Source organism: Lithobates pipiens, unplaced genomic scaffold, assembly GCF_037356315.1.
Source record: "Lithobates pipiens isolate NorthernLeopardFrog02 unplaced genomic scaffold, aLitPip1_a1.2 Scaffold_27, whole genome shotgun sequence".
Classification (NCBI taxonomy): domain Eukaryota; kingdom Metazoa; phylum Chordata; class Amphibia; order Anura; family Ranidae; genus Lithobates; species Lithobates pipiens.
In genome coordinates, this window is record NW_027507788.1 from 147609432 (window position 1) to 147637210 (window position 27779).

The window sequence follows — 27779 nt, forward strand, 5'->3', positions numbered from 1 at the left end:
ATTTGAAACAATGGAAAAAACAGTTGTTAAGCTTTTCTCACAGTTCTCTTAATAACGTGCAAATCTAGCCTGTAAGGGTTCCAACCGTTCCATCATTTTCTGTTCAGTTGGACAGATGTGATCCTCTCTGGGAAAATAATGAAACATGTATTCTTTATAATATAGGGATGTGTTCCCTAGTAGCTTGCTTTAGATCAGGGGTAGGCAACCTTTTGAGGACAGTGTGCCGAAAATAGTTTTCAAAGAAATTGAGCATGCCGATTTTATAACAAAAAAATGTAAACTTCACACTCTCAATCACGAAAAGGATTTTTTATAAAGTAAATGCTGCAAACTACTTTAGTAGTGAGAAATTAACATTCTGCACTCTCTCATCTCAGATCAGCCCCAATTCCTGCACCTTCACACCTCAGATCACTGTCCCCTCTGCAAATTTGTTTCACCTCTGTACCCTCCTGCTCATCTGCCCCACCACTGTACTACCCGCTGCACATCTGCCCCACCACTGTACCCTTCTGCTCATCTGCCCCACCACTGTACTACCCTGCACATCTGTCCCACCACTGTACTGCCCTGCACATCTGTCCCACCACTATACTACCCTGCACAACTGCCCCATCACTGTACCCTCCTGCTCATCTGCCCCACCACTGTACTACCCTGTACATCTGTCCCACCACTGTACTACCCTGCACATCTGCCCCACCACTGTTCTTCTGTCCCACCACTGTAACCCCCTGCTCATCTGCTCCACCAATGTTCTCCCTTTCTCATCTGCCCCACCAATGTCCCCCATTTCTCATCTGTCCCACCACTGTAACCCCCTTTCTCGTCTGCTCCACTGCTGTACCTCCTGCACATCTGTCCCACCTCTGTTCCCCCTGCTCTTCTGGCCCACCACTGTAACCCCCTGCTCATGTGTTCCACCAATCTACCTCCTTTATCCTCTGCACCCCTCTGCACATCTGCCCCATCTCTGTACCCCCTGCTCCTCTGCCTCACCGCTGTAACCCCCTGTTCATTTATCCCACCAATGCACCTCCTTTCTCCTCTGCCCCAACACTGAACTTCCTGCTTATCTTTCCCACCACTGTAACCCCCCTCTCATCTGGCCTAACACTGAACCCCCCCGGTCATCTGTCCCACCACTGCAACCCCCTGCTCATCTGCCCCATCACTGTACCCCCTTCTTTTCTGTCCTCCCACTGAACCCCCTTCTCATCCCTCCCACCACTGTACCTCCTGCACATCTCCCCCACCACTGTACCCCCTTGCTCTTCTGCCCCAGAACTGTAACCCCCTGCTCATGTGTTCCACCGATCTACATCCTTTTTCCTCTGCCCCAACAATGAACCCCCTGCTCATCTTTCCCACCACTGTAACCCCCTTCTCATTTGGCCCAACACTGAACTCCCCCATGGTCACCTGTCCCACCACTGTAACCTCCTGCTCATCTTCCCCATCACTGTACCCCCCCCACTTTTCTGTCCCCCCACTGCACCCCCTTCTCATCCCTCCCACCACTGTACCTCCTGCACATCTCCCCCACCACTGTACCCCCTTGCTCTTCTGTCCCACCACTGTAAACCCCCCTCCTCATCTGTCCCATCAATGTACCCCTTTTCTCATCTGCCCCACCCCTGTACCTCCCTGTACATCTGCTTCACCGCTGTATCCGCATGCTCTTCTGTCTCACTACTGAATCATCTTCTCATCTGTCCTAACACTGAACCCATCTGCTCATCAGCTGCACCACTTTAACCCTCTTTCTCATCTGCCCCACCAATGTACCTCCTGCACATCTGTCTTACCTCTGTTCCCACTGCTCTCCTGCCCCACCACTATAACCCTCTGCATATCTGCCCCACCAATACACCTCCTTTCACATCTGCCCCACTGCTCTACCCCCCTGCTTTTCTGCCCCAACACTGAACCCCCCTGCTCATCTGGCCCAACACTGAATCCTCTGCTCTTCTTTCTCACTGCTAAACCCCCTCTTCATCTCTTCCACCACTGTACCTCCCTGCACATTTGCCCCACCGCTGTACCCTCCTGCTCTTCTGTTCCACCTTTGAACCTCTCCTCACATCTGCCACACCGCTGTACCCTCCTGATCTTCTCTTTGACTTCTGAACCCCTCCTGCTCATTTTCCCCACCGCTGTACCCTCCTGCTCATTTGCTCCACCACTGTACCCTCTTTTCATCTATGAAATGTGTGATATGCAGAGGTGAGACACATCTACCTGTCCTGGCACACTCATCCTACTGATCCACCTCTTGTATCCAGCCCACTTGCTTGTATATGATGTATGTGATGTCACATACAAGCATATGGAATGGATGCGCAATGATGAGCTCAGGTTAGGGGCATTTTCTGAAAGCAGTGGGGCCTGTGTGCAGGATCATAAGTTGGGCCCTGGCAGCTGAGAAAAAGTGGTTGAGTGTGATCATTGCGCTGAATATTGGCTCTGGCTTAAAGGGACAGGGGTTCAGTAGTAAGTGATGCAAAGGTTCAGGAATACAATGTGTGGGGGTATAGTGCCTCCCCATCAGTGCAGGTGTGGGAAATTCTGAAACTGGAATGCATTAGTGTCTCACTGACACTTCCCTGCGCTGCTCTGTTGATGGGGAGGGAGTGGAGTGCCGGAAAAAGAGGCTTTGAGTGTCGCTTGCGGGTTGCCTGCCCTTGCTTTAGACTGTATTTGTTTCCTGTTTTGATAAAGCCTCCTTAAGATTACCTGGAGCATTCGGGGGGGGGGGGGGGTTGTAATAGAAGCAAAAAAGTATATGCAGCATTCTGGAAGGGTCCTTTGCACGTAGAAGCTCTGATTTGTGTCTCGGATCCATCTGTCTGTATTAGCTCAGCCACTGGTTCAAGTCCACTGTCACTGAAAACTGGCCAACATACAATGACAGTTGACTTTTATTGAACAGCTTAGTGCCGCCAGGGCCATACACTGCTTTAATTCTAGCCGATCCAGCAGTGTATGGCCCAGGGGGCACGATTTGATTCACTATAGCCAACTGTTCAATTAACTTTTGTCGAAGGCACCTGTTAGAAAATTGCTAGCTGGAGAGCACCAATTAGATGCAGTCAATGTTGGGGTATTCTTGCAGAATAAAATAGCCCAATAAAACAGTCCTATTGGACAGTGAATTTAGAGTTGGTAGGGCTTAGCCAGCAAGTCAGAAAAAGTCAGGTTGCATTACCAAAGTGAAACTAAATCAGAGAGAGACATATAATGCCGCGTACACACGACCGGACTTTCCGTCATATTAAACTCTGACGGTCTTTCTGACGGAGTTTCCGACGGAGTTCCAACCGAACGGTCTTGCCTACACGCGATCACACCAAAGTCCATTCGTTTATAACGTGATGACGTACAACGGGACTGGAAAAGGAAGTTCAATAGCTGCCCTTGCGTCGTATTTGGTCCGTCGGACCAGCATACAGACAAATGGTTTTCCCGAAAGGAATTGATTCCGTCGGAAAGATTTAAAACATGTTCTATTTCTAGGTCCGTCAGAATTTTGGAAAAGAAAAGTCAGCTGAAGCCCACACACGATCGGAATATCCAATGAAATTATTTTGGCTGATCTTTTCTAAGGTTGGGTTCACACTGCTGTGTGGAGCGGCTCACAGCTGGGGTCCAGTGCATCCCTGTTCTCCGTTTCAGGGACGATTCAAGCCCAAATTTTTGCCTGAATTTGGACCTGAAACAGAGCCAAAGACACACAGGACCTCTGTGCAACCCGCTCCACAGCCACCCCTGAGATGTATGAACCTGCTCCATTGAGAGCCAGTCGCACTCTCCCATTCAATTTGCATCAGTGTGAACCCAGGCTCAAGGAGGCATATTGTGATGTCTCTTAACCCTTTGGCGCGGCACCTCCAGGCATCCTAAACCCCTTAAAGGGCCGGGTTTATGATCATGTGACTGCCGTGACAGCCAATCACGGCGAACATATGATCAGAAAGCTCCTGATCGCAAGAAGCGATTGAGAGCTTTCCGCTAGCTGCTGGTAACTGTGGCAGGGCACACGCTCTCGGCACAGCTGTATTTGAACTAATGCACACAAATATGCGCCCGCTCTGCGTCAAGGCTCACCCTCCGAGAGGTCGCATATTTGTGTGCTGCCGGCGCCAAGAGGTTAAGCAGGCCATTCACATTTTGAATATTATTTTGCATTTGCTTTGAAAGTGACCTTATCCTGAAAAATGATGTTGATATTTTGTAGAGTACTTTGTGAAACCAGCAGTCAATCTTGTTATTGTCTAGGAATACACAATGACAGTTTTCCTGCGTCAGAGCTGGAGGGATGAAAGGCTTTCTTACAACCATACCAACAAAACTCTTGGCTTTGACAGTAGATTTGTTGAGAAACTTTGGCTTCCAGACACCTTTATTGTAAATGCTAAGTACGCCTGGTTTCATGACGTGACCGTGGAAAACAAGCTAATCCGACTCCAGCCAGATGGTGTCATCCTATACAGCAGTAGGTAAGCAGTTGTCTCTAATGACCTCTACTAAGAACACTGTTATAAATTAATCATCCAAACAATGTAACTTCCTATGTCAAGTGTTTAAAAAGGGATAACAACACTTGAAGTACTCTTTACTGACTATTGAAATAATAATAATTACCGGCCCTTCTACGGGGACCAAGTTATGAGAAGTGTGTGGACTTAGAACTCCTAACCTGCATACTTGTTACAGGGCAGTGACTGAGAAAACAATGAAGTCATAGGATCCATATTCATTGAGAAAATGCAAAGCATTCTTTGCCCTTGCAGAGCAGCTGACCTTGTGTATTCACAATGCTGCAGGGATGTCGCTAAGCACGAGACCCAGAAGCTAGTGGAGATAACTGGAGTAGCAGTGACTATAAGCCCTCGTTCACACTGGTGTGATTTGCATTGCGATTTGACAGTTCCAAATCGCATGAGAATTTGCACCCCATTGCCGGCAATGGAAGCGTCCATGTCACCGCGATTATGAAACGTTCATGCACTGCTTTTTACCAATTTCATTGCAATTTGCATAGATTTCTGTTAAGTGAAATTGAAAGCCACAATGAAATCGGCAGTGCAAATCGCACTGACGTGCAGCTTTTAAATCGTGCTGAAGTAGCGCAATTTCAAAGCCGCACCATTGTGAATGGGGGCTTACAGTGATTCATAGCTCCCAACTGTCACTGATATTAAAGGACTGTCCCTGATTTGGAGTAATGTCCCTCATTGCTCCTCATTTGTCCCTCATTTTGGTCTGATCTATATAGATGTATATAAAATGCACTTTTTATCTTTAACCGCATGCCGACCCGCTGCCGCAGTTATACTGCAGCAACATGGCTCGGCTCACCGTTATGGTACGTAAGGTACCATAGACACCCCCTGCTCGCCCCATGGAGCTGATGCGAGTGCCCAGTGGTCCGGATCTCCGCCGGGCTCCCGCGATCGCTTGGTGCACACCAAGAATCCGGATCTGTGTGTGTAAACACACAGTTTCTGGTTCTCTGAGGGGAGAACAGACAGATTGTTTGTTCATACAGAGTACCAACAGTGATCTGTCATCTCCCCTGCAGAGTCCCATCCCCCTTCAGTTAGAACATGTACTAGAACACACTTAACCTCTTCAATGCCCCCTAGTGGTTAACCCCCACACTGCCAGTGACATTTTCACAGTACTCAATGCAATTTTATAGCATTGATCGCTGTAAAAATGCCATTGGTCCCAAAAATGTGCCAAAATTGTCTGACGTGTCCGCCATAATGTCGCATTCCTGATAAAAATTGTAGATCGCCGCCATTACTAGTAAAAAAAAATACTAATAGAAAATCCATAAAACTATCCCCTATTTTGTAGACGCTATAACTTTTGCGCAATCCAATCAAGATACGCTTATTGCAAAAAATGTTTCCGAAAAATATGTAGAAGAATACGTATCGGCCTAAAAAAATTTTTATATATTTTTTGGCGGTATTTATTATAGCAAAAAGTAAAAAATAGTGTTTTTTTTAAATTGTCGCACTTTTTTGTTTATAGCGCAAAAAATAAAAACCGCAGAGGCGATCAAATACCACCAAAAGAAAGCTCTATTTGTGGGGAAAAAAGGACGTCCATTTTGTTTGGGTGCAATGTCACATGACCGAGCCATTGTCAGTTAAATCGACGCAGTGCTGAATCGCAAAAAGTGCTCTGGTCAAGAAGGGGGTAAAATCTTCCGGGTTGAAGTGGTTAAACGCCAATATAAAGGAACAGTAGTGGTAAAAAAAGCACTTGTGGATTTAACCAATCTTGTTTTGTTTGTACAATTCTCCCTAAAGGGGACGTGGCAAGGGGTGTGTCCTATGCCTGCATGCTTTTGTCGATAGGTGTCCCTTATTTCCATTTCAAAAAGTTTGGAGCTATGATGATTTCCATCTTCTCTAGGGATCTCACAAGTATTATATATGCATAGTTACATTGGATCAAGTTGGACCATCTTTTGCTGAACCAGTGTAACTATGTAAGAAAATGCCATACCTGACATACTTTATTCATAACATGATTGTTTTTTCATTCCTAAGCAATATCATTTTTTGTGAAATGCTCCAAATGAAACCCACCTTGTACATAGAGAATAGTATTGCTAAAGTCAAGCCCTTTATGGTTTACAGAATAACATCTACTGTTTCCTGTGACATGGACTTAACAAAGTATCCAATGGATGAGCAGGAGTGCTTGTTTGACCTCGAGAGCTGTAAGTGACGGAGAACCTAGGACATAGTGGTGATGTTGGGTTGGTGGAAGGGGGAACTTCTGGGTTTTCTGAGGGACACAGGAGATTGACACCCTTGGGAGTACCAGTTTTCTTTGCAGCTGGCGATTCTTCTTGATCAGAGTCAGGTTTTTTTTTCAGCGGGAACGAGGGGGCACCTCCAGCACTAAATATAATGACAAGGAGTGCTGGGGTATGCTAAAGGGTCTATTCATGCTGGCTGCTGGGGATCTATTGTCACCGAGGCTATCTATTACTTCTGGTGGGGGGATCTTTTTTTGCTTGGGGTTAATTGTTAATGGGAGAGATCTACTGTTGAGAGAGGGGTCTATTGTTGCTGACTACTGGGAGATCTATTGTTACTGGGGGGGGGGGGGCTCTATTGTAGCTGGGGGAGGCAATTGTTGCTTGGGGGTCTACTGTTACTGGGAGAGCTATAGTTGCTGGGGGGATCTATTGTTGCTAGGGAGAACTATTGTTGCTGAGGGGGTCTATTGTTGCTGGGAGATATCTATTTTTGCTAGCTGGGTCTATAGTTGCTGGGAGATATCTATTTTTGCTAGCTGGGTCTATAGTTGCTGGGAGAGATCTATTTTTGCTTGGGGGCATCTATTGTTGCTATAGGGGCTCTATTTTATTGCTTTTTGTTTGCAAATTTCATAGACTCATATCAAGCACCAAATAATATTTGGTTTTGTATTGTCTTAGCCCTTGTACTTGTTGTGTTGCATACACGCGGTCGGACAAAGTTGTCAGAAAATCCGATCGTATGTAACATGATGACGTTATTTCTTTACGACGGGACTACGTTCACGTTAGTAGCCAATAGCTTTGGTCTAGGAATTTGATCTGAGCATGCATGGCACTTTGTCCGATCGGAATTCTCTACACACAATTGAACAAAGTCCGATCGGATCATGTTGTCGGAAAATTTTATAGCTCAGCTCTAAAACTTTGTCCATCGGATATTCCGACGGAATCAGTCCGATGGAGCCCACACACAGTCGGATTATCCGACAACATGATCCGATCGGACATTTTCCGTCGCAATGTCTGACCGCGTGTACAAGGGCTTAAAGGGACGGTGCTTGGAACTGGGTTGGGGATGGAACTGGGGGACGGTGCTTGGAGGTGGGTAGGGGGTGCAGTACGTGCACCTATTCTATGAGAAAAAAAAAGTCCTGATCAGAGTAATATTCATTGGCACAGTTGGCAGGTTGGGGGGTAATTATTTACATTCTACAGGGGAAATTTTTATTTGCATTTTTAAAGTACTGACAGTGTCACTTTAAGGACAGCCAATGGCAGATTAGCAAAAAAAATTCATACCTGAAATGTAAAGAAAACTTGGCTGCATTTGTCTCTCTACTGAATTTCTGTATTCTATAACCGATCACCCTCTGTTTGGCTAAGAATGTTGTTTTATATTAAAATAAACTAGTACCTACTGACATGGTTCTGAAAATTCTGTTTTCCTGGCTCTCTTTAGTTCTGAGACAGAACAGTCATGCAGTTCAACTCCATGGGGTGCATTTACTAAAACTGGAGAGTGCAAAATCTGGTGCAGCTGTGCATGGTAACCAATCAACTTCTAACTTCAGCTTGTTCACTTAGGCTTTTTATAAGAAACCTGGAAGCTGATTGGTGACTGTGCAGAGCTGCACCAGTTTTAGTAAATTAAACTTTGCATACTGCAAAAATGAAGCCACTGGATCAGCATGAAATTAAGGCTGCTTTCACACTGGGGCGGGAGCAGCGTCGGCGGTAAAGCGCCGCTATTTTTAGCGGCGCTTTACCGTCGTTTTAGCGGCGGTGTGCGGGCGCTAGCGGGGTGGTTTTAACCCCCGCTAGCGGCCGAAAAGGGGTTAAACCCGCCCGCAAAGCGCCGCTGCAGCGGCGCTTTGCCGGCGGTATTGCCGCGGTGTCCCATTGATTTCAATGGGTAGGAGCGGTATAGGAGCGGTGAATACACCGCTCCTTCACCGCTGCAAAGATGCGGCTAGCAGGACTTTTTTCACCGTCCTGCCAGCGAATCGCTCCAGTGTGAAAGCCCTCCGGCTTTCACACTGGAGTTAAAGGGGCCGTTTTTTTTTCAGGCGTTACACAGGCGCTATTTTTAGCGCTGTAACGCCTGAATACCGCCCCAGTGTGAAAGCAGCCTAAGGGAACTAGTACTCGAGGAGGGCGAGGTTACAGAGAACAGCGTCCATGCTTCCTCTGTACAAGTTTCCTTTAAGGATCCAGGATATAGATAGAAGATATTCATGGAAACAATTAATTATATAAAAAAGGAAAGTTTTTTTTTTTTATTATTATTAAAAGCAATTAAAAAAACATAAATATAGCAATGATATATTGCAGCAATATTGGAATCAGCTTTGTACATAAATGTGTTTCAGCATCATGTAGTATATAAATGACAGCTGAATTCATTCGATTTGTCTGTGTGACAGAGAGGAAGTGGCACTTTTTTACCTGGAGCAAACCGTTAATGTAGCTGTAAAGTCAAAGTGTCACTACTCAGCATTGTGCTTCACTGAGATTGAAAATGTGGAATAATTGTTGACAACGCTTGAATATGGCATTGCATAATAAAGTAATATTACTCTAAAACAGATGGCTACTCAGCAGAGGACATTCTCTACCATTGGTCGGAGAAACAGGAGACAATCCATGGCCTGGATAAACTTGAGCTTGCGCAATTCACCATTACAGGCTATAAATTCACCAAAAAGGTGACGAACTTCAAATCTGGTAAGGGCATGTTTGTAAGCTGTTTGTATGTATTAAGAAAAACAGTGTAAAGTCCAATGGTGACATAAAACAAGCAGTCATCTATGGCAGCCAATTAGACTTTGGTTTAACCACTCAAGTGCTCTGGATACAACAACACTCTGTGCTTTGGTCACATATAAAATTGGTTGAATAACTGTGGGCAGTTTGTGTGCCTAGTACACACGGGCCGAATGTCGGATGACACCAGCCTATTCAATAGAAGCCAGCCAACATTTGGCCCATGTGTACGGCAGCCAGACCGGCTTCTGTCAAAGGATCATGACCGAAAAAGGTCTGCCGACCGGCTCTCGTCAGCGCTCTTAGTCAATGGCTGAGTGGCTGAGAGCACTGACTGGAGTGTTCTGGCGAGGGGGCTGTCCCCCTGCCAGAACACAATAGCAAGGCAGGGGAGATCGCTGTACTAACATTGGATTCTTAGTACAGCCACTCCTCCTGAGCTATCCGTTTTTTTTCGTTAAAACCTGCCAGGTTGAAGGAAAAAAAATAGTAGTGTGTATGAGGTTTAAACCTATGCAGAAATTTCCAACCCCTGATGCACACTGTCTGAGTCCAGAATTGATTGGAGGCTCTTTTCTTATGTAACTGCTCAGCTGAGGTGTTACATGCAAACAAAACTGACAGTGGCTGCTAGTTGCATGCAGTGGGGTTGATTTACTACAGCTGGAGAGTGCAAAATCTGGAGGAGCTCTGCATAGAAACCAGCTTCCAGGTTTTAATGTCAAAGCTTAAAGTGATACTAAAGTCAAACATGTCATACTTACCTGTTCTGTGCAGTGGTTTTGCACAGAGCAGCCCAGATCCTCCTTTTCTCAGGTCTCTCTTCAGCACTCCTGGCCCCTCCCTTCTGTTCAGTGCCCCCACAGTAAGCAGCCTGCTATGGGGGCACCCGAGCGGAGTCGCAGCTCCCTGTGTCCATTCAGACACGGAGCCGTGGCCTGGCCACTGCCCCCTCTCTCTCCTCATTGGCTCAACGACTTTGATTGACAGCAACGGGAGCCAATGGCCCTTTGCTGCTGTCTCAGCCAATGAGGAGGGAAAGATGGACAGCTGAGTCTCTCGTGCAACATTGCTGGATCGGAGGAGGCTCAGGTAAGTATTAGGAGAGGCTGAGGGGGGCTGATGCACACAGAAGGCATTTTATCTTAATGCATAGATTGCATTAAGATAAAAAACCTTCTGCCTTTACAAGCACTTTAATTGAATAAACTGAAGTTAGAAGCTGATTGACTACCATGCACAGCTGTGCTAGATATTGCATGCTCCAGTTTTGGTAAATCAACCCCAGTAAGTGCATTCGCTGGCGCACACCCCCTAACCACTGCTATGTGGCCACCTAAATGTAGCCTTAATGTTGCTGCTATTTAAAGCCAAACGCCAGCAAAAATTTAACTTTTTTGTGTTTTACATTATAAGGCTATAAGGCTTTATATAATACAATATGAGGCATTAACAAAAAAGATGTACATTCACAATTGTTTTATTGTATAATTATATGCTAATTAAATGTATGGAGGGTATGTATGGAGGGAGATGAAGAAGGTAGTCATAGAGTCTCCTAATATTGGCTCTGATGAAGAGGTACTGCCTCGTAAACCAGGGTTTTAGAGGTCAGTCTTCGAATTACCATATTTTTCACTCTATAAGACGCACCTGACCATAAGATGCACCTAGGTTTTAGAGGTTGAAAACATGAAAAAAAAAATATATATATTCTGAACCAAATGTGTACTAAAATATTTCCAGTGCCCATGAAATACAGCCTGACCATTGCCAAAGAAATGCAGAGTGACCATTGCAATAGAAAATGCAGAATGACCATTGCAATAGAAAATGCAGAATGGCCATTGCCAAAGAAATGCAGAGTGACCATTGCCATAGAAAATGCAGAGTGACCATTGCCATAGAAAATGCAGAGTGACCATTGCCATAGAAATGCAGATTGAATGTTGCCACAAACACAGCCTTACCTGATGTTATCCCTTCCGCCTAAGAGAAGACAGAGCAGCCTGAGCGACCGAATGCTTTGTTTTCTGTCTCAGGAACCAGCTGGAAGATCGCCCGGCGCCCACGAGGGGTTTGGAAGTCTGTCCCCCACTCTCCTGCCTCTCTTCCGGTGGTGGCGACCAGAGGCTATGCAAGCAAGGGCAGGGAGTGGTGCCTGTCATATATTCGCACCATAAGACGCAGGGACATTTTCCCCCATATTTCTGGGGAAAAAAAGTGTGTCTTATGCCGCGTACACACGATCAAACAAGTGGGTGGAAAAGTCCGGCAAACTCAAGTCCGCCGGACAATCCCCCCCGTGTGTAGCCTCCGGCATACTTTTTTGACCCGAAAGTACGGCGGACTTAGAAAGTAGTTTTGCACTCCAATCTTCCCGCCGGACTCGCATTTCGGCGGACAATCCAGCCGTGTGTGTGCCAGTCCGCCGTACTTTTGAAATGAACGGACTTTTTCCGCCCGGGGAAAAGTCCGCTCATTCGAGCCGGTCTCCAGGTAGGCGGGGCCCGCGAAGGAGACTTCGCTGGCCCCGCCACCTGGTATGGACTTAAAGGGGAACCCCAACGCCGAAAAAAATCGGCGTGGGGGTCCCCCCCCAGGTCCATATCAGACCCTTGTCCGAGCACGCTACCCGGCCGGCCAGGAAAGGGGGGCGAGCGAGAGTGCCCCCCCTCCTGAGCCGTAACAGGCCGCGCGCCCTCAACATGGGGGGTGCCTTGAGGAAGGGGGGGCCTTGCGGCCCCCCCACCCCAAAGCACCTTGTCCCCATGTTGATGAGGACAAGGGCCTCTTCCCGACAACCCTGGCCGTTGGTTGTCGGGGTCTGCGGGTGAGGGGCTTATCGGAATCCGGGAGCCCCCTTTAATAAGGGGGCCCCCGGATACCGGCCCCCCACCCTATGTGAATGAGTATGGGGTACAATGTACCCCTACCCATTCACCTCGAAATAAAAGTAAAAAAAAAAAACACAACACTCAAGGGTTAAAATTGTTTATTGCACAGCTCCGGGGGTCTTCTGTCCGTCTTCGGGGGGTCTTCTCGCCGGACTCCTCCGCTATCTTCTGCTAGCTCTTTTGCTAGCGGAGGAGCCCGGCTTTCTTCTTCGCCGCCACTGCCCTCTTCTTCCGACTTCGGGGGTCTTGTCCCCCTCTTCGGTTCCGCCGCCGCCGCCTTCCGTTCTTCTTCTTCTTCTTCTCCTTCTTCTCCTGGAGATGTTGACTCGACGCTCTCTCTGGCCGCAATGCCAGGGACGCGCTGCGCGGCGACTTATATAGGGACAAGGGGCGGGGTCATGGGTTGATGTCACATGGCGACAGTCCCAGCATCCTCTGGGACTGTGACATCGTAAGGGGTGGGGGTCACCATGTGACATCAACCCATGTGACATCAACCGATGACCCCGCCCCTTGTCCCTATATAATCGCCGCGCAGCGCGTCCCTGGCATTGCGGCCACAGAGAGCGTCGAGTCAACATCTCCAGGAGAAGAAGGAGAAGAAGAAGAAGAACGGAAGGCAGCGGCGGCGGTGATGGCGACAGAAGACCGGGCCACCGCCTGTAAAAGAGAAGAACCGAAGAGGGGGACAAGACCCCCGAAGTCGGAAGAAGAGGGCGGCGGCGGCGAAGAAGAGAGCCGGGCTCCTCCGCTAGCAAAAGAGCTAGCAGAAGATAGCGGAGGAGTCCGGCGAGAAGACCCCCGAAGACGGAAGACCCCCGGAGCTGTGCAATAAATTATTTTATCTTGTGTGTTGTGTTTTTTTTTGTACTTTATTTTACAGGTGAATGGGTAGGGGTACATTGTACCCCATACTCATTCACATAGGGTGGGGGGCCGGTATCTGGGGGCCCCCTTATTAAAGGGGGCTCCCGGATTCCGATAAGCCCCTCGCCCGCAGACCCCAACAACCAACGGCCAGGGTTGTCGGGAAGAGGCCCTTGTCCTCATCAACATGGGGACAAGGTGCTTTGGGGTGGGGGGGCCGCGAGGCCCCCCTTCCTCAAGGCACCCCCCATGTTGAGGGTGCGCGGCCTGGTACGGCTCAGGAGGGGGGGGGGCGCTCGCTCGCCCCCTTTCCTGGCCAGCCGGGTAGCGTGCTCGGACAAGGGTCTGATGTGGACCTGGGGGGGACCCCCACGCCGATTTTTTTCGGCGTTGGGGTTCCCCTTTAAGTCCATACCAGGTGGCGGGACCAGCGACGTCTCCTTCGCGGGCCCCGCCTACCTGGAGACACGCTAGAAATGAGCGGACTTTCCTCCGCGTGTGTGGGCGAGTCCGTTCATTTCAAAAGTAGGGCGGATAGTACGGCGGACTTAGTACGCCGTATTAGTCCTCTGAAAAAGTGCCGTGTGTGGGCAAGTAGCCCGTTCGGAAAGTCCGACGGACAGTCTGGCGGGAAGTCCGCCAGTCTAAGTCCGTCGGATAGACGGCTACGTGTGTACGCGGCATTATAGTCTAAAAAATACGGTAAACACTAAAGATGGATGACACGTTCCTTATGGAAACTATAGGAAAAGCATGTCTTAATGTCACGTTTGGGAGTACAATATGTTTTATTTCAACCAATTAAAGATTTTTTGAGGGTCTTACACTATGCCAGTGCACACATACATACAGTACATACAGTACATACAGTTGTGTGAAAAAGTATTTGACCCTTTCCCCCTTACTCACACTTAAAAGATTCAGATCATCAAAAAATGTTCATATTTCACAAAAATAACCTGATTACATCCAAGTTGCAGTTATTAAATTATTATTTAATATATTAAGGGATAAAAGCCGTTTAAACCTGCCTGGCCCTATGTGGAAAAGTAAGTGTTCCCTCCCATACTGAATCATGAATGAACTGTGATTAACCACAATTTTCTGGAAAGCTGCATTCAATTTCACTTGCCACACCCAGGCCCGATTACTGCCAGACATGTTGAATCAAGAAATCACATATAAGCTGTCTGACAAAGTGAAGCACGCTAACAGATCACAAAAAGCCATACATCATGCCACAATCTAAAAAAATTCAAGAACAGATTATAAACAAAGTAGTGTACATGTATCGGTCTAGGGAGGGTTTCAACGGCATTTCTAATGCCACATACACACGATCAATTTTCCCATCAGAATAAACCCCGAAGGTTTTTCAGATGGAGTTCCGCTGAAACTGTTGTACAAACCAAATTCCGACCGTTTAGAATGTGATGACGTACAGCACGTACGACGGAACTAGAAAAAGGAAGTTCAATAGCCAGTAACCAATAGCCTCCATCTCCTACTTGATTCTGAGCATGCGCGGTATTTTGTATTGGTATTTTGTGTCGGAATTGCCACAGACGATTGCATTTTCGCATAGGAACTTTTACCGACCCAAAAATTGAGAACATACTCTCAACCTTTTGCTGGCTGGAATTCTGCCAGCAAAAGTCAGATGGAGCGTACACACGGTCGCATTCCCGTCAAAAATCTCTCATCTGCCTTTTGCAGGCCGAAATTCAGATCGTGTGTACACGGCATAAGGCTTTGGAACTCCAGTAAACCACGGGAAGAGCCATTATCCAAAAATGGAATAACTTGGAACAGTGGTGAACCTTCCCAAGAGTGGCCGGCCTACAAATATTACTCCAAGAGCATGATGACGACTCATCCAGGACATCATAAAAGAACCCAGAACAACATCTAAAGAACTGCAGGCCTCACTTACCTCAGGTTAGATCAGTGTTCATGATTCAACAATAAGAAAGAGACTGGGCAAAATGGCATCCATGGGAGAGTTCCAAGGCTAAAGCCAAGGCTGAAGAAAAAGAATACAAAGGCTCATCTCACATTTACCAAAAAATATCTTGATTATCCCCAAGACTTTTAGGCAAATATTCTGTGGACTGATGAGACAAAAATTTAACTTTTTGGAAGGTGTGTGTATCGTTACATCTGGCATAAAACGAATACAGCATTTCATAACAAGAACATCATACCAGCAGTCAGACATGGTGGTGGTATTGTGATGGTCTGGGACTGCTTTGCAGCTGTAGGACCTGGACGACTTACCATAATTGATGGAGCCATGAATTCTGAGCTCTACCAGAAAATCCTAAAGGAGAATGTCCCGTCATCAGTTCATAACCTGAAGCTCAAATGCACTTGGGTCATGCAGCAGGACAATGATCTGAAACACAACAGCAAGTCCACCTCCAAATGGTTCAAACAAAGCAAAATTTAAGGTTTGGAGTGTCCTAGTCAAAGCCCAGACTTGAAATGCTGTAGCATGACCTTACACAGGCCGTTCATGCTGGAAAATCTCCAAGTTGGCTGAATTAAAACACTTCTGTAAAGACAAGTGGGCCAAAATTGCTCCACAGCAATGTGAAAGACTTATTGCCAGTAGGGATGAACCGAACACCCCCCGGTTTGGTCCGCACCAGAACTTTCGAACGGATCCCACGTTCGTTACGAACGTTAGAACCCCATTGAAGTCTATGGGACTCGAACGTTCGAAATGGAAAGTGCTAATTTTAACGGCTAATATGCAAGATACTGTCCTAAAAAGGGTTTGGGGACCTGGCTCCTGCCCCAGGGGACATGGGTCAATGCCTAAAATGTTTTTAAAAATGGCCGTTTTGGCGGGAGCACTGATTTTAATGACGATTAAAGTGAAAAAAAAAGTGAAATATTCCTTTAAATATGGTGCCTGGGGGGTGTCTGTAGTATGCCTGTGAAGTGCCACGTGTTTCCCGTGTTTAGAACAGTCCCTGCACAAAATGACATTAAACGGAAATAACACCATTTAAAACTGCTTGCGGTTTTAATGTTATATCTGGTTCCTGCAATATGGTTGAAAATCATTGAGAAAAATGGCATGGGTAGCCCTCCCTGCCCATTACCAGCCTATTTGGGTCTTGTACGCATATTAAGGGAAACCCCGTACCCATATTAAAAAAAGGAAATGCGTGTGGCCCCCAGGCCCTATATACTCAGAACAGCAGTATACAGGCGGTGCAAACAAGACAGGGACTGTGTAGGTTTGTTGTGTTAAGTTGAATCTGTTTGTAATTTTCAACTGGTACATTTTTAAAGTGTAGCTCCAGTCAAAAAAACTATTTTTAAGCTTTTTGGAAAACATAGGGAAGGGTTATCACCCCTGTGTAATTTGTTTTGTCGTCCATCTTTTTTCATCTCACTTGTTGTTGTCTCCTTCCGTTTGCAAGTAGGAGATGTTTGTAAATTGGATGTTTGAAAGTAGGGGCCTGCCCTATATGCTCTGCAGAAATGGTGGAACAAGGTGTTGGTTTTGCCACAACATTGTAAGCCCTCAAAGTGACTCTTGGTGGGCGCTGGAGCGCCCTGCTGTGAACGATTATATCAAGAATTGTAATTACATGCCATTGTTGAACAGTGGTAGAAAAATTGACCTTTGGTGGTTGTGGTGCTGGTGCCACAACACTATAAGTCCTCACCGTTACTCTGGGTGGGCACAGGAAGGGGCCCTCCTGTGAAATATTATATCAAGAATTGTAATTACATGTCCCTGTTAAACAGGGGCAGAAAAATTGGGCCTTAGGCACTGGTGCCATCACACTGCAACCTCTGCCATATACTCTAGTTTTATTGCAGGAATTAGCCCTGCTGCAAAGCATTGCATCAAAAATTGTACTTAAACACCCCTGTTAAACAGGGGCAGAAAAATTGGGCCTTAGGCACTGGTGCTGGTGCCATCACACTGCAACCTCTGCCATATACTCTAGTTTTATTGCAGGAATTAGCCCTGCTGCAAAGCATTGCATCAAAAATTGTACTTAAACGCCCCTGTTAAACAGGGGCAGAAAAATTGGGCCTTAGGCACTGGTGCTGGTGCCACCACACTCCAACCTCTGCCATATACTCTAGTTTTATTGCAGGAATTAGCCCTGCTGCAAAGCATTGCATCAAAAATTGTACTTAAACGCCCCTGTTAAACAGGGGCAGAAAAATTGGGCCTTAGGCACTGGTGCTGGTGCCACCACACTCCAACCTCTGCCATATACTCTAGTTTTATTGCAGGAATTAGCCCTGCTGCAAAGCATTGCATCAAAAATTGTACTTAAACGCCCCTGTTAAACAGGGGCAGAAAAATTGGGCCTTAGGCACTGGTGCTGGTGCCACCACACTCCAACCTCTGTCATATACTCTAGTTTTATTGCAGGAATTAGCCCTGCTGCAAAGCATTGCATCAAAAATTGTAATTAAACGCCCCTGTTAAACAGGGGCAGAAAAATTGGGCTGCTGGCATCACCCAGAACCAAAAATGTTCTTCCAACATATCAGCGGAGGAGGAAGAGGATAGACAATCAACATAACAGGACAGTCACTCAGCATCAGCATAGGCAGTCTTGAAGGGATGTGGTATTTCAAAAAAAATTATTCGGTTACATCAGCTTCAGGTGCTTGGTAGCTGTGGGTGATCCAAGACTGATTCATCTTGATGAAGGTCAGTCGATCAACTGATTCGGTGGACAGGCGCACCCTGTGATCGGTAACAAAGCCACCAGCAGCACTGAAGGTGCGTTCCGAAAGAACGCTGGATGCAGGACAGGCCAGTAGCTCAATTGCATACTGTGCAAGCTCTGGCTAGTGATCCATCCTCAAGACCCAGTAAGCCAGAGGATTTTCAGTGGGAAAGGTGTCCAAGTCTGACCTTGCCCCTAGGTATTCCTGCACCATGTAAATTAGACGCTGGCGATGGGTGCTGGAACCAATCATACCTTGGGGCTGCGGACTAAAAAATTGTCTGAAAGCATCAGTCAGACGGCCACCTTCTCCACCGCTCCTTCTGACTGATGCCTCAGCAGCACGTTGTCCAGGACCAGGAGTTTGTGACCTCCCAGTCTCTGGGAACGCGTTGCACAGAGCTTTCTGCAAGGCCTCCCGGAGATGTCTCATCCTCTGCTCCCTCTGCGATGGCAAGATAAGGTCGGCAACCTTACCCTTGTACCGTGGATCAAGGAGAGTGGCCAGCCAGTAATGGTCCCTCTCCTTGATCCGAAGAATACGAGGATCCTTCCGCAGGCTTTGCAGGATCAGGGAGGCCATGCAGCGTAGGTTAGCTGAGGCATTCGGTCCGGAGTCCTCTGGGTCACTAAGGACAACATGATCCGCAGCTACCTCCTCCCAGCCACGTACAAGTCCACGTGTTTCTTGGGACTGTAAATCATCCCTATAAGACTGCTGCTGCTGATGCTGATGCTGAGTGCCAGCCTCCACCTCCATGCTGACACAATCATCCTCCTCCTCCTCTTCCTCCTCCTCACCCTCTTCCTGTGTGATGGGTGGCACAGCAGGAACACTGTCTGGATAAAGGGGGCCTTGAGAGGCAAGGAAGTCCTCCTCTTCCTGCCTCTGTTCTGCCTCAAGTGCCCTGTCCATTATTCCACGCAGCGTATGCTCCAAGAGGTGGACAAGAGGTACAGTGTCACTGATGCATGCACTGTCACTGCTCACCATCCTTGTGGCCTCCTCAAACGGTGACAGGACAGTGCATGCATCCCTGATCATTCCCCACTGGCGTGGTGAGAAAAAACCAAGCTCCCCTGACCCTGTCCTGGTGCCGTAGTCGCACAGGTACTCATTGATGGCCCTCTGCTGCGTGTGCAGCCGCTGCAGCATGGCCAATGTTGAGTTCCATCTGGTGGGCATGTCACATATAAGGCGGTTCTTGGGCAGGTTCAACTCCTTTTGGAGCTCAGCCAGCCGAGCACAGGTATTAAATGATCGGCGGAAATGCACACAGACTTTCCTGGCCTGCTTCAGGACATCATGTAAGCCGGGGTACCTGCCCAAGAACCGCTGCACCACCAGGTTAAGGACGTGAGCTACACAGGGCACATGGGTCAGTTGTCCCTGTCGGAGGGCGGAGAGGAGGTTGGTGCCATTGTCGCAAACCACCATTCCTGGCTTAAGCTGGCGTGGCGTCAACCACCTCTCGGCCTGCCCCTGCAGAGCTGACAAAACATCCGCCCCAGTGTGGCTCCTGTCCCCCAAACAAACCAGCGCAAGCACGGCATGGCATCGTTTTGCCTGCGTACTTGCGTAGCCCCTGGAACGCCTACGGAGCACCGCTGGTTCTGAGGACAGAGCACTGGAAGAGGCCATGGAGGAAGAAGAGGAGGGGGTGGAGGAGAGAGGTGTGTCACAACCAATAGTAGCATTTTGGAGGCGTGGTGGCGGAACAACCTCCAACACTACTGCACCTTGTCCTGCATCCTTCCCAGCAGCCAGAAGAGTGACCCAATGGGCCGTGAAAGACAGGTAACGTCCCTGTCCATGCCTGCTGGACCATGAGTCAGCGGTAATATGCACCTTACCGCTGACCGCCCTCTCCAGCGAGGCAAGGACATTGCCTTCCACATGCCGGTAGAGAGCCGGAATCGCCTTCCGTGAGAAAAAGTGGTGTTTGGGGACCCGCCACTGAGGAACCGCACATTGTACAAACTCACGGAAGGGGGCCGAGTCTACCAACTGAAAAGGCAGCAGTTGAAGTGCTAGCAATTTAGCCAAGCTAGCATTCAACCGCTGGGCATGTGGATGGCTGGGAGTAAACTTCTTCCGCCGGTCCAGCAGCTGGGGCAGGGAAATTTGCCTGCTATAATCGGATGTGGATGTACCACTAGCAGAGTTCCCGGAAGCACTTGGCTGTGACACACCTAATTCTACACCTTCATTCCTCTCAGAGCAGGTTTCAGAGAGGACTGAAGGTCTAGTGGGGTTGGAGATGCCAGCTGATGAGGAGCAAGGAGAGGTCCGCTTTGTTCTTTGGTGTGGGTCTTTGAGGTACGCTTGCCAACGAGCTGCATGGCAGGTCAACATATGTCTGGTCAAGTATGTGGTGCCCAAGCGGCTGATGTTTTGGCCACGTGAGATACGCTTGAGACATATGTTGCAAATAGCAGCGGTGCGATCTGATGCACTCGTCTCAAAAAAGGCACACACCAAAGAACTTTTAGAATAACGCGCAGAGGAAGCGCTCTGCGCAGGCGGAGCTCTGCGGTGTGATTCAGTCGGTGTGCTGCCCCTAAGCTGGCCCCCGGAGGGCATCCTGCCTCGTTGGACATGTGCCTCCTCCTCCTCCTCCTCCTCCTCCCTCCTTCCAGGCACCCACGTGGAGTCAGTGCCCTCATCATCCCCTCCCTCTTCATCGCTGTAGCAAACCTAGCAGTATGCTGCAGCTTGTGGAACATGACTGCCAGATTGCTGTCCTTCTTGAGCATCCCCTCTCTCTGCGCTCACGCTACTGCCTTCCTCTAGCTGAGTGTCATCATCAGAGCCCACCAAACACTGGGCATCCTCCTGGAGCATGTACCCAACACTGTGCTCAAAGAGTTCAGGAGACTCCTCAGGAGGACGTGGTGGGTCTAGGGAAGGAGTCACTGATGATGACATTGAGAGAAGGGAAGACGATGCGTTGGCAGCTGCTTTGCTACTACCCTGAGACTGGGTGAGAGAGGATGAGGAGGATGAAGAGGGCTTGGCCATCCACTCTACCAAGTCGTTGGCATGTGTCGGTTCAACATGTCCAGCTGCAGAAAAGAAGGACAAGCATGTCCCATGGCCACGTGCTGATGACAATGCACCGCGTCCACGACCAGCACTGTTGTCTCTAGACACAGAGCCTGCTTGCCCTCTTTTATCGGCTCGCGCCTGTCTGCCTCTCCTTGCTGGCCTTCCAGACATGGTAATGGCCTGAAGGGAGTTGGGTAAAACAGTAGTTGGGTAGTTTATATTGTGCTGGAGGCACACAACACCCACTAACTCCTGCAGATGCCTTTTTTATAGAACAGCAGAGATAAACGGGTATATACAGATGTATACTGTGCTGTGCTGGAAGCACACACAACTTCCAATAACTCCTGCAGATGGCAATTGGGCTCAAATAGAGAACAGCTATGTAGGTGGATTATAGCGGTATGTACTGGGTACAGAGCACGCAGACAGCACGCACTATCTCCTAACACTACTGACTGCAAGCTCTATTATTAAAGCTAGATCACTAGCTATATAGGTGAGGTGAATATAGTGGTGTATACTGCAGTCAGGGCACAGACAATAACCACTACACAAGAGCAAGATAGGAAATCAGCCAAAAACGATTGGTGTGTAACTGTGTTGAAGGTACACAGAACACCCACTGCTTCAGACGCCAACACACTACACGAGGCCGCCTCAAAGGCGGCCTTATATAGTGTGGGGCATGCACTACACAGCCTGAGCTATGATTGGCCACAGGCAGGATGCCTGTGGCCAATCATGGCTCTCCTCGCTGTTGGCGATGCGATTGGCCAAGCATGCGGGGTCACAGTGCATGCTTGGCCAATCACGAGCCAGCAATGCACTGCGCCATCGCAGTGCATTGTGGGCCGTGCGCGCCACACGAATTTTGACGCGAACGGACCAAGAGTTCGGATTTCGCCGAATGGACGAACAGCCAATGTTCGAGTCGAACATACGTTCGACTCGAACACGAAGCTCATCCCTAATTGCCAGTTATCGCAAATGCTTGATTGTAGTTGTTGCCACCAAGGGTGGCACAACCAGTTATTAGGTTTAGGGGGCGATTACTTTTTTACATAAAGCCAGGCAGGTATGGACAGCTTTTTTGCGTTAATAAATGAAACCATCATTTAAAAACTGCATTTTGTATTTACTCGGGTTATCTTTGTGTAATAATAAAAGTTGTTTGATGATCTGAGTCATTTAAGTGTGACAAATATGCAAAAAAATAAAAAATGAGAAAGGGGCAAATACTTTTTCACACAACTGTACATGCGTGTGCTTGGGTTTAGAAAGCATTCTCTGCCTATAACATTTCATATCATAATACATTTTAATAGAAATGAATCACAGCAAGCACCCCTGACAGATGCTCAGATTTTCTGCACAAGAGATGGCTTTCTTTCATGAGTGAGATCTGCAAGATGTGTATCTAATTTCCCTTGTCATACATTTCCTTTAACGCTATACATCAGTTCTCTGCAATCAATATCCTGAGCTGTTTATTATTCAGCAGATCAGCAGTTCCTTCTTCATTAGAACAGCAGGGTTCCTTATAGAAAGTAAAAAAAGAGGACAACAAATATTTTACCTTAATATAGTTTGTATGTAACTGTATGAACATCATCCTTCTTCAGTGTTCAACAGACCCACCTAAATTAAAGTGGACCTGAAAGTATAGATTTTCTATGTTATAGGGAAATATTAGAATTATTACTTGTGTGTAGGGGATGCTGGTAATCGCTGGTTCTCCCCTGATAGCACAGAGGCTGCCCACCACCACAAGTACCAGTCCATGCCCTCCAGCCTCAATAGCTCAATCTAGCTATTCAAGCAAATGTATTCAAGCAAATGTATTCAAGCAAATGTATTGCTTGGAGAACTTTAAACAGAAGAGAGTTTAGCGCATGAGATACTCTAAAATGCTTGCACGGTAAACAGGAGGACACGCTTGTGTAGGCACACACTCCAGAATTTTGCTGAGGACAGGGAAACGGGCAATATTCTGAGACCCTATGCGAGAGCTTCAGACTATTTATCATCTCCCCAGCCTCTTCAGGGATTGGCTAGTCCATGATAAATATTCAGGTTAATCATTTGAATCTGTCTCCCTATGTTCTGAAAGCTACTTCCAGAGGCAGGGAAAGGCAATCCTTGAAATGACCAGAACAATAACTACTCCCTTGACTACGTAAGGAGCCAAAAAACTAAATTTGCCTAGTACCCTACGCTAAGAGATTGCTACATGTGCTTAAGCAGTACCCTGAAAATGTACCATTGTCAGAACCCATCAAATCAGGCCAAGACAGAAGTACAGTTAAATCACACTTGTTTAATAATAAAAGTAAAAAGAACAAACGTAGTCAAAACATAGCCAAAGTTCAGTAACCAGAACGGAAAGTCAGCCAAGCCAGAAGTCAGGGAACAATGTAGTGGAACAGCAAGCAGGATCTGGAGCCAGAAGGGATGTCAGCACAGCAAGTCTTGAACAGGATCTCAGGCAATAGTTTCTGTGATGTGGACCAAGGTGAAGGCAGAGCTCCTCTGGACTGGATGGCCTAAGTAGGCAGGACTGACGAGCAGGATATGAACAACAACCATGTAACTGTGTGTGGAGAGATATGAGCTGGCAATTAGCCGACAGCTGAGTGGCCAGCTCAGTGAAGGAAGGGCTGAGCCCAGCCCTTTAACATTTAACACTTTAACAGGACAAATAATGAGGGGGAGAGGGTGAATCTCACTACTGGGGCAGAACACACAGACAGAAATAAATACCTAATAGTGGTTCTAATCTTTCTCCATCCCTCTCCAAAACTAGAACAAAAGTTTTGCCTGTAGTTATAATTTAAAGAAAATGAAATATTGACATGGGACAGTCATATGTGCTCATTACATTCACAGTACCTGCTTTTTGCTTTGCAGTGCTACAGTTCTACTGCTTATTCTCACAATGTAGATCCGAAGGTTAGCTATTACACTAAAAACAATACAGCCTCTGGGTAAACCATATCTGAGCATTTGTTAAGCAGTGAAAAACTGTAATTATACAGTATAAGCAGGGCTATCTTACCTCTGTTAGCTAGAAAAATCTCTATATTTAATGAAACAAAAATATGATACAGCAATTGTGTAAAAATATGTCAAATGATCCCTTCGTCTTTGAGACGCTATAAATGCTCTCTACTGTTGCACCTTCTAAATGCAGCAAAGGCATGCATTCTAAAATATTGGAAGCAAACAATTGTGTCGCACCTGAAACTGTGCTTCCCCAAGGTAAATTAAACTTCACAAATGGAATCCTTCATAGCATCAGCCAATTCCAGGGAAGAACGTAGTTCACCTATTCTTTTGAATATCGGGATATTCTAGGGTTCCAGGCATAACTTTTCCTGCAATGTACCACAAGAGTTTGCAGACAATTGATCTGACCAAACATGGCTATGAGGCTCAGGCCTTGCATATATTTCAGCCTTCCCCCTCCACCTCCCTCACATTCCCATCTCACCCCACCTTTCCTTCCCTCCCCCCCTATACCATAATTTTTCTCCTTCTCTTTTAAATTTTAAAAAGAAAAATATTTTGATCGTTTTTGGTTTTGGCATACAGAGGGGTTGCTCCAATCGGGTATACACGGCTACCGTTCCATAAAATCCCATTGGGGACCTCTGTGGATTTAGTATACCAGCCACAAGGCCCTGTTGAAAAGCCCATTGTGAGCCGGGCCGTCTTTAATTTTGTTTGGGCCCTGGGCAAACATTTTCTTGGGGCCCCCCCTCCATTCTGAGACATACCAAAAATAGCAGGTAGACTCAAAATCAGTTTACTGCAGCAGATCATGCAGTGATTGCAATTGTTTGCCAGATGTTATCCTTACTGCTCGCTGGCTGGTTGCTAGAGGTTACAACACATAATTTCTGCTTGCCGATTGGTTGCTAGAGGTTAATGCACATCATTACAACTTACTGATTGGCTTCTAGAGATTAAAGCAGATCACTACGGTTCGCTGATTGGTTGCTACAGGTTAATGCACATCATTACCTCTCACTGAGCAGTGGAGCAATCCTAAATAATTGAGCAAGTAAAGGGGTACATTAATACACATACTACAGGAGAGTGTCAGAGAGTGCAGACATACTACAGGAGAGGTTCAGGGACTGCAGACATACTGCAAGAGACAATCAGAGACTGGGGACATACTGCAGGAGACGATCAGAGACTGGGGACATACTGCAGGAGACAATCAGAGACTGCGGACATACTGCAGGAGACAATCAGAGACTACGGACATACTGCAGGAGACAACCAGAGACTGGGGACATACTGCAGGAGACAATAAGGGACTGCGGACATACTGCAGGAGACAATCGGAGACTGCGGACCTACTGCAGGAGACAATCAGAGACTGCGGACATACTGCAGGATACAATCAGAGACTGCAGACATACTGAAGGAGACAATCAGAGACTGCGGACATACTACAGGAGACAATCAGAGACTGCGGACATACTGCAGGAGACAATCAGAGACTGCAGATATACTGCACATTTAGAGGTATGTGGGCGGGGTTTCCATTCTCTGATCTCACTATAACAGCCGGGAGCTCCACTGATGCTTTGTAGGGGGTCCCCGTTACCCGTGAATTGGGGCCCCGATGAAGGTTTTGCAGAGTGCACAGAGGACACGGGAGGTTGTATTCCCGCGCTAGTCAGCTGAGAGGGGGCAGGGCCGGGAGCTCCACTGATGCTCTGACTCCGCCCCCATGCAGCCTGTATGCTCGAAACAGAGCGGCTGTAGTGAGAGCCAGTGATCGGAGTGGGAGTGTCAGTGGAGCTCCCGGCCCCGCCCCCTCTATACTGGATGGAGAATAGAGGTCCGGGGGCGCTCCCACTCTGATCACTGGCTCTCACTACAGCCGCTCTGTTCTGAGCATACAGGCTGCACGGGGGCGGGGTCAGAGCGTCAGTGGAGCTCCCGGCCCTGCCCCCTCTCAGCTGGCTAGCACGGGAATACAGCCTCCCGTCCCGTGTCCTCTGCGCACTCTGCAAAACCTTCATTGGGGCCCCAATTTGCGGGTAGCAGTGCGGGCCCCCCTACAAACATTGGACCCAGGGCAGGTGCCCCGTTTGCACTGCGCTAAAGACGGCCCTGATTGTGAGGATGTTTATCTCCTAACTAATGACAACTATACGGAGCCATGGAGCACTATTGTGTCTGCTCATGCCTTAATTACATATTTGTACCTCATGTACTTTGTATACAAACTTGAAAATAAATTAAAAAAAAAGTGTCAAATGTGTCACAGAGATGTTATAACAAATCAAGATATCTATTTCCTTGAAATCTAGTATAAGCATTGTAAACAAGGCTAAAATAAAGACAATTTTACCCTGCTTATATTTTCTTTGGATGCTTTGAGTACAGCTTTGCATACTTCCATGTCACATTACTGTAGTGATGATTGAATCTGGACATTCAGAAATTTATTTTCACATGAATACCCACAGTTTGATTCAGGGAGAATCACACAATTCAGCAATCCAGACAAACAGTGTTCATGGATTGTGTGACTCTTAGCAGACTGGAAAGATCTAAATGCATATCATCAGGGGTATCCAAATTTTGTCATATGATATTTTTTTAATAGAAAAAATAACAAACATGTTACACTTACAGTACCTGTGTAAGGGTTTAGCACATAGCAGCCCTGATCCTCCTCTTCTCGGGTCCCCCACTTGCTATGGATGCACTAGTGCATACTTGCTCCTGAACCCTGCTCTGTGTGTCCATAAGCCACCCCCCCCCCCCCCCGCTCCCTCATCACTGGTTTTGATTGATGTCTCCGATGAGTAGGCAGAAACCCAAGAGAGCAGCCACTCTTGTGCACATCACTGGATTGGGATCAGGCTCAGGTAAGTATTAAGGGGGCTGTGGGGGGAGCTGCATATTGAAGGTTTTAGTTAGTACAGCGATATCCCCTGCTGTACTATTGTCTTTCGACAGTAGGGCCCTCCGCCAGAACAGACCAGTCAGTGCTCGCAGCCATTGGATGCCAGCGCTAATTGGATGCTCATCAGATGCTGGTTTTCCAGCATACCCATTCGCTCATGACCAATTTTTGTGGGACAGAGAGCTGTACACCCAGGCTGGAAAGTCGGCCAGTTCGTGCTGAACCCTTTTTCCTTGGAGGCACTCTTGACAAAAAGTTTAATATCTCGGGGGAACACCTGAAAAAGATTTTAGGATATCCAGGGGTTCGGCCACAAATAACATTGTTGCAGATGTATATCCACCCAATGTTGTTTTCAGTGCTCACTGACAGTGATTTTTGTCAGTGCACAATGATACTACTGCCTTCTCTGTCGTTGCGGATCCTGGGAAATCAGACAGCAGTGCTGGGAAGAGTGGAGAGAGTGGGAGCACATTACTGAAGCACAAAGTGAGATGCTGTGTATTGAAGTGCTGAATGCAGATTGTGTGAACAGATAGTTGGAGCATGTGGCTGAAACAAGAGGCGATATCCTGTGTATGTCACATCCATCTTGTATGTCAGATCTCACCTCCTGCACATTCAGTCTGATTCAGCCACATGCTCCTGCTCTCTGCAGTCTGCATTCAGAGCTGCCATACACAGGATTTCACCTCCTGCTACATTCAGCCATGTGGTCCAGCTATCTGCTCCCCCTCTCCACAGTCTGCATTCAGCACTGCCA

The 27779-nt window shown here is 47.4% G+C and overlaps 1 protein-coding gene across 3 annotated transcripts in view; it reads left to right on the plus strand.

The window, feature by feature from the left end:
* GABRD (gamma-aminobutyric acid type A receptor subunit delta) overlaps positions 1-27779 on the plus strand; it is a 47838-nt gene that overhangs the window by 8235 nt on the left and 11824 nt on the right. For all 3 annotated transcript variants that reach the window (XM_077457650.1, XM_077457652.1, XM_077457651.1), the window contains exons 4-6: positions 4282-4502; positions 6663-6745; positions 9380-9517. In XM_077457650.1, the coding sequence (XP_077313776.1) occupies positions 4282-4502; positions 6663-6745; positions 9380-9517 (442 nt within the window). The remainder of the gene's footprint in view (positions 1-4281; positions 4503-6662; positions 6746-9379; positions 9518-27779) is intronic.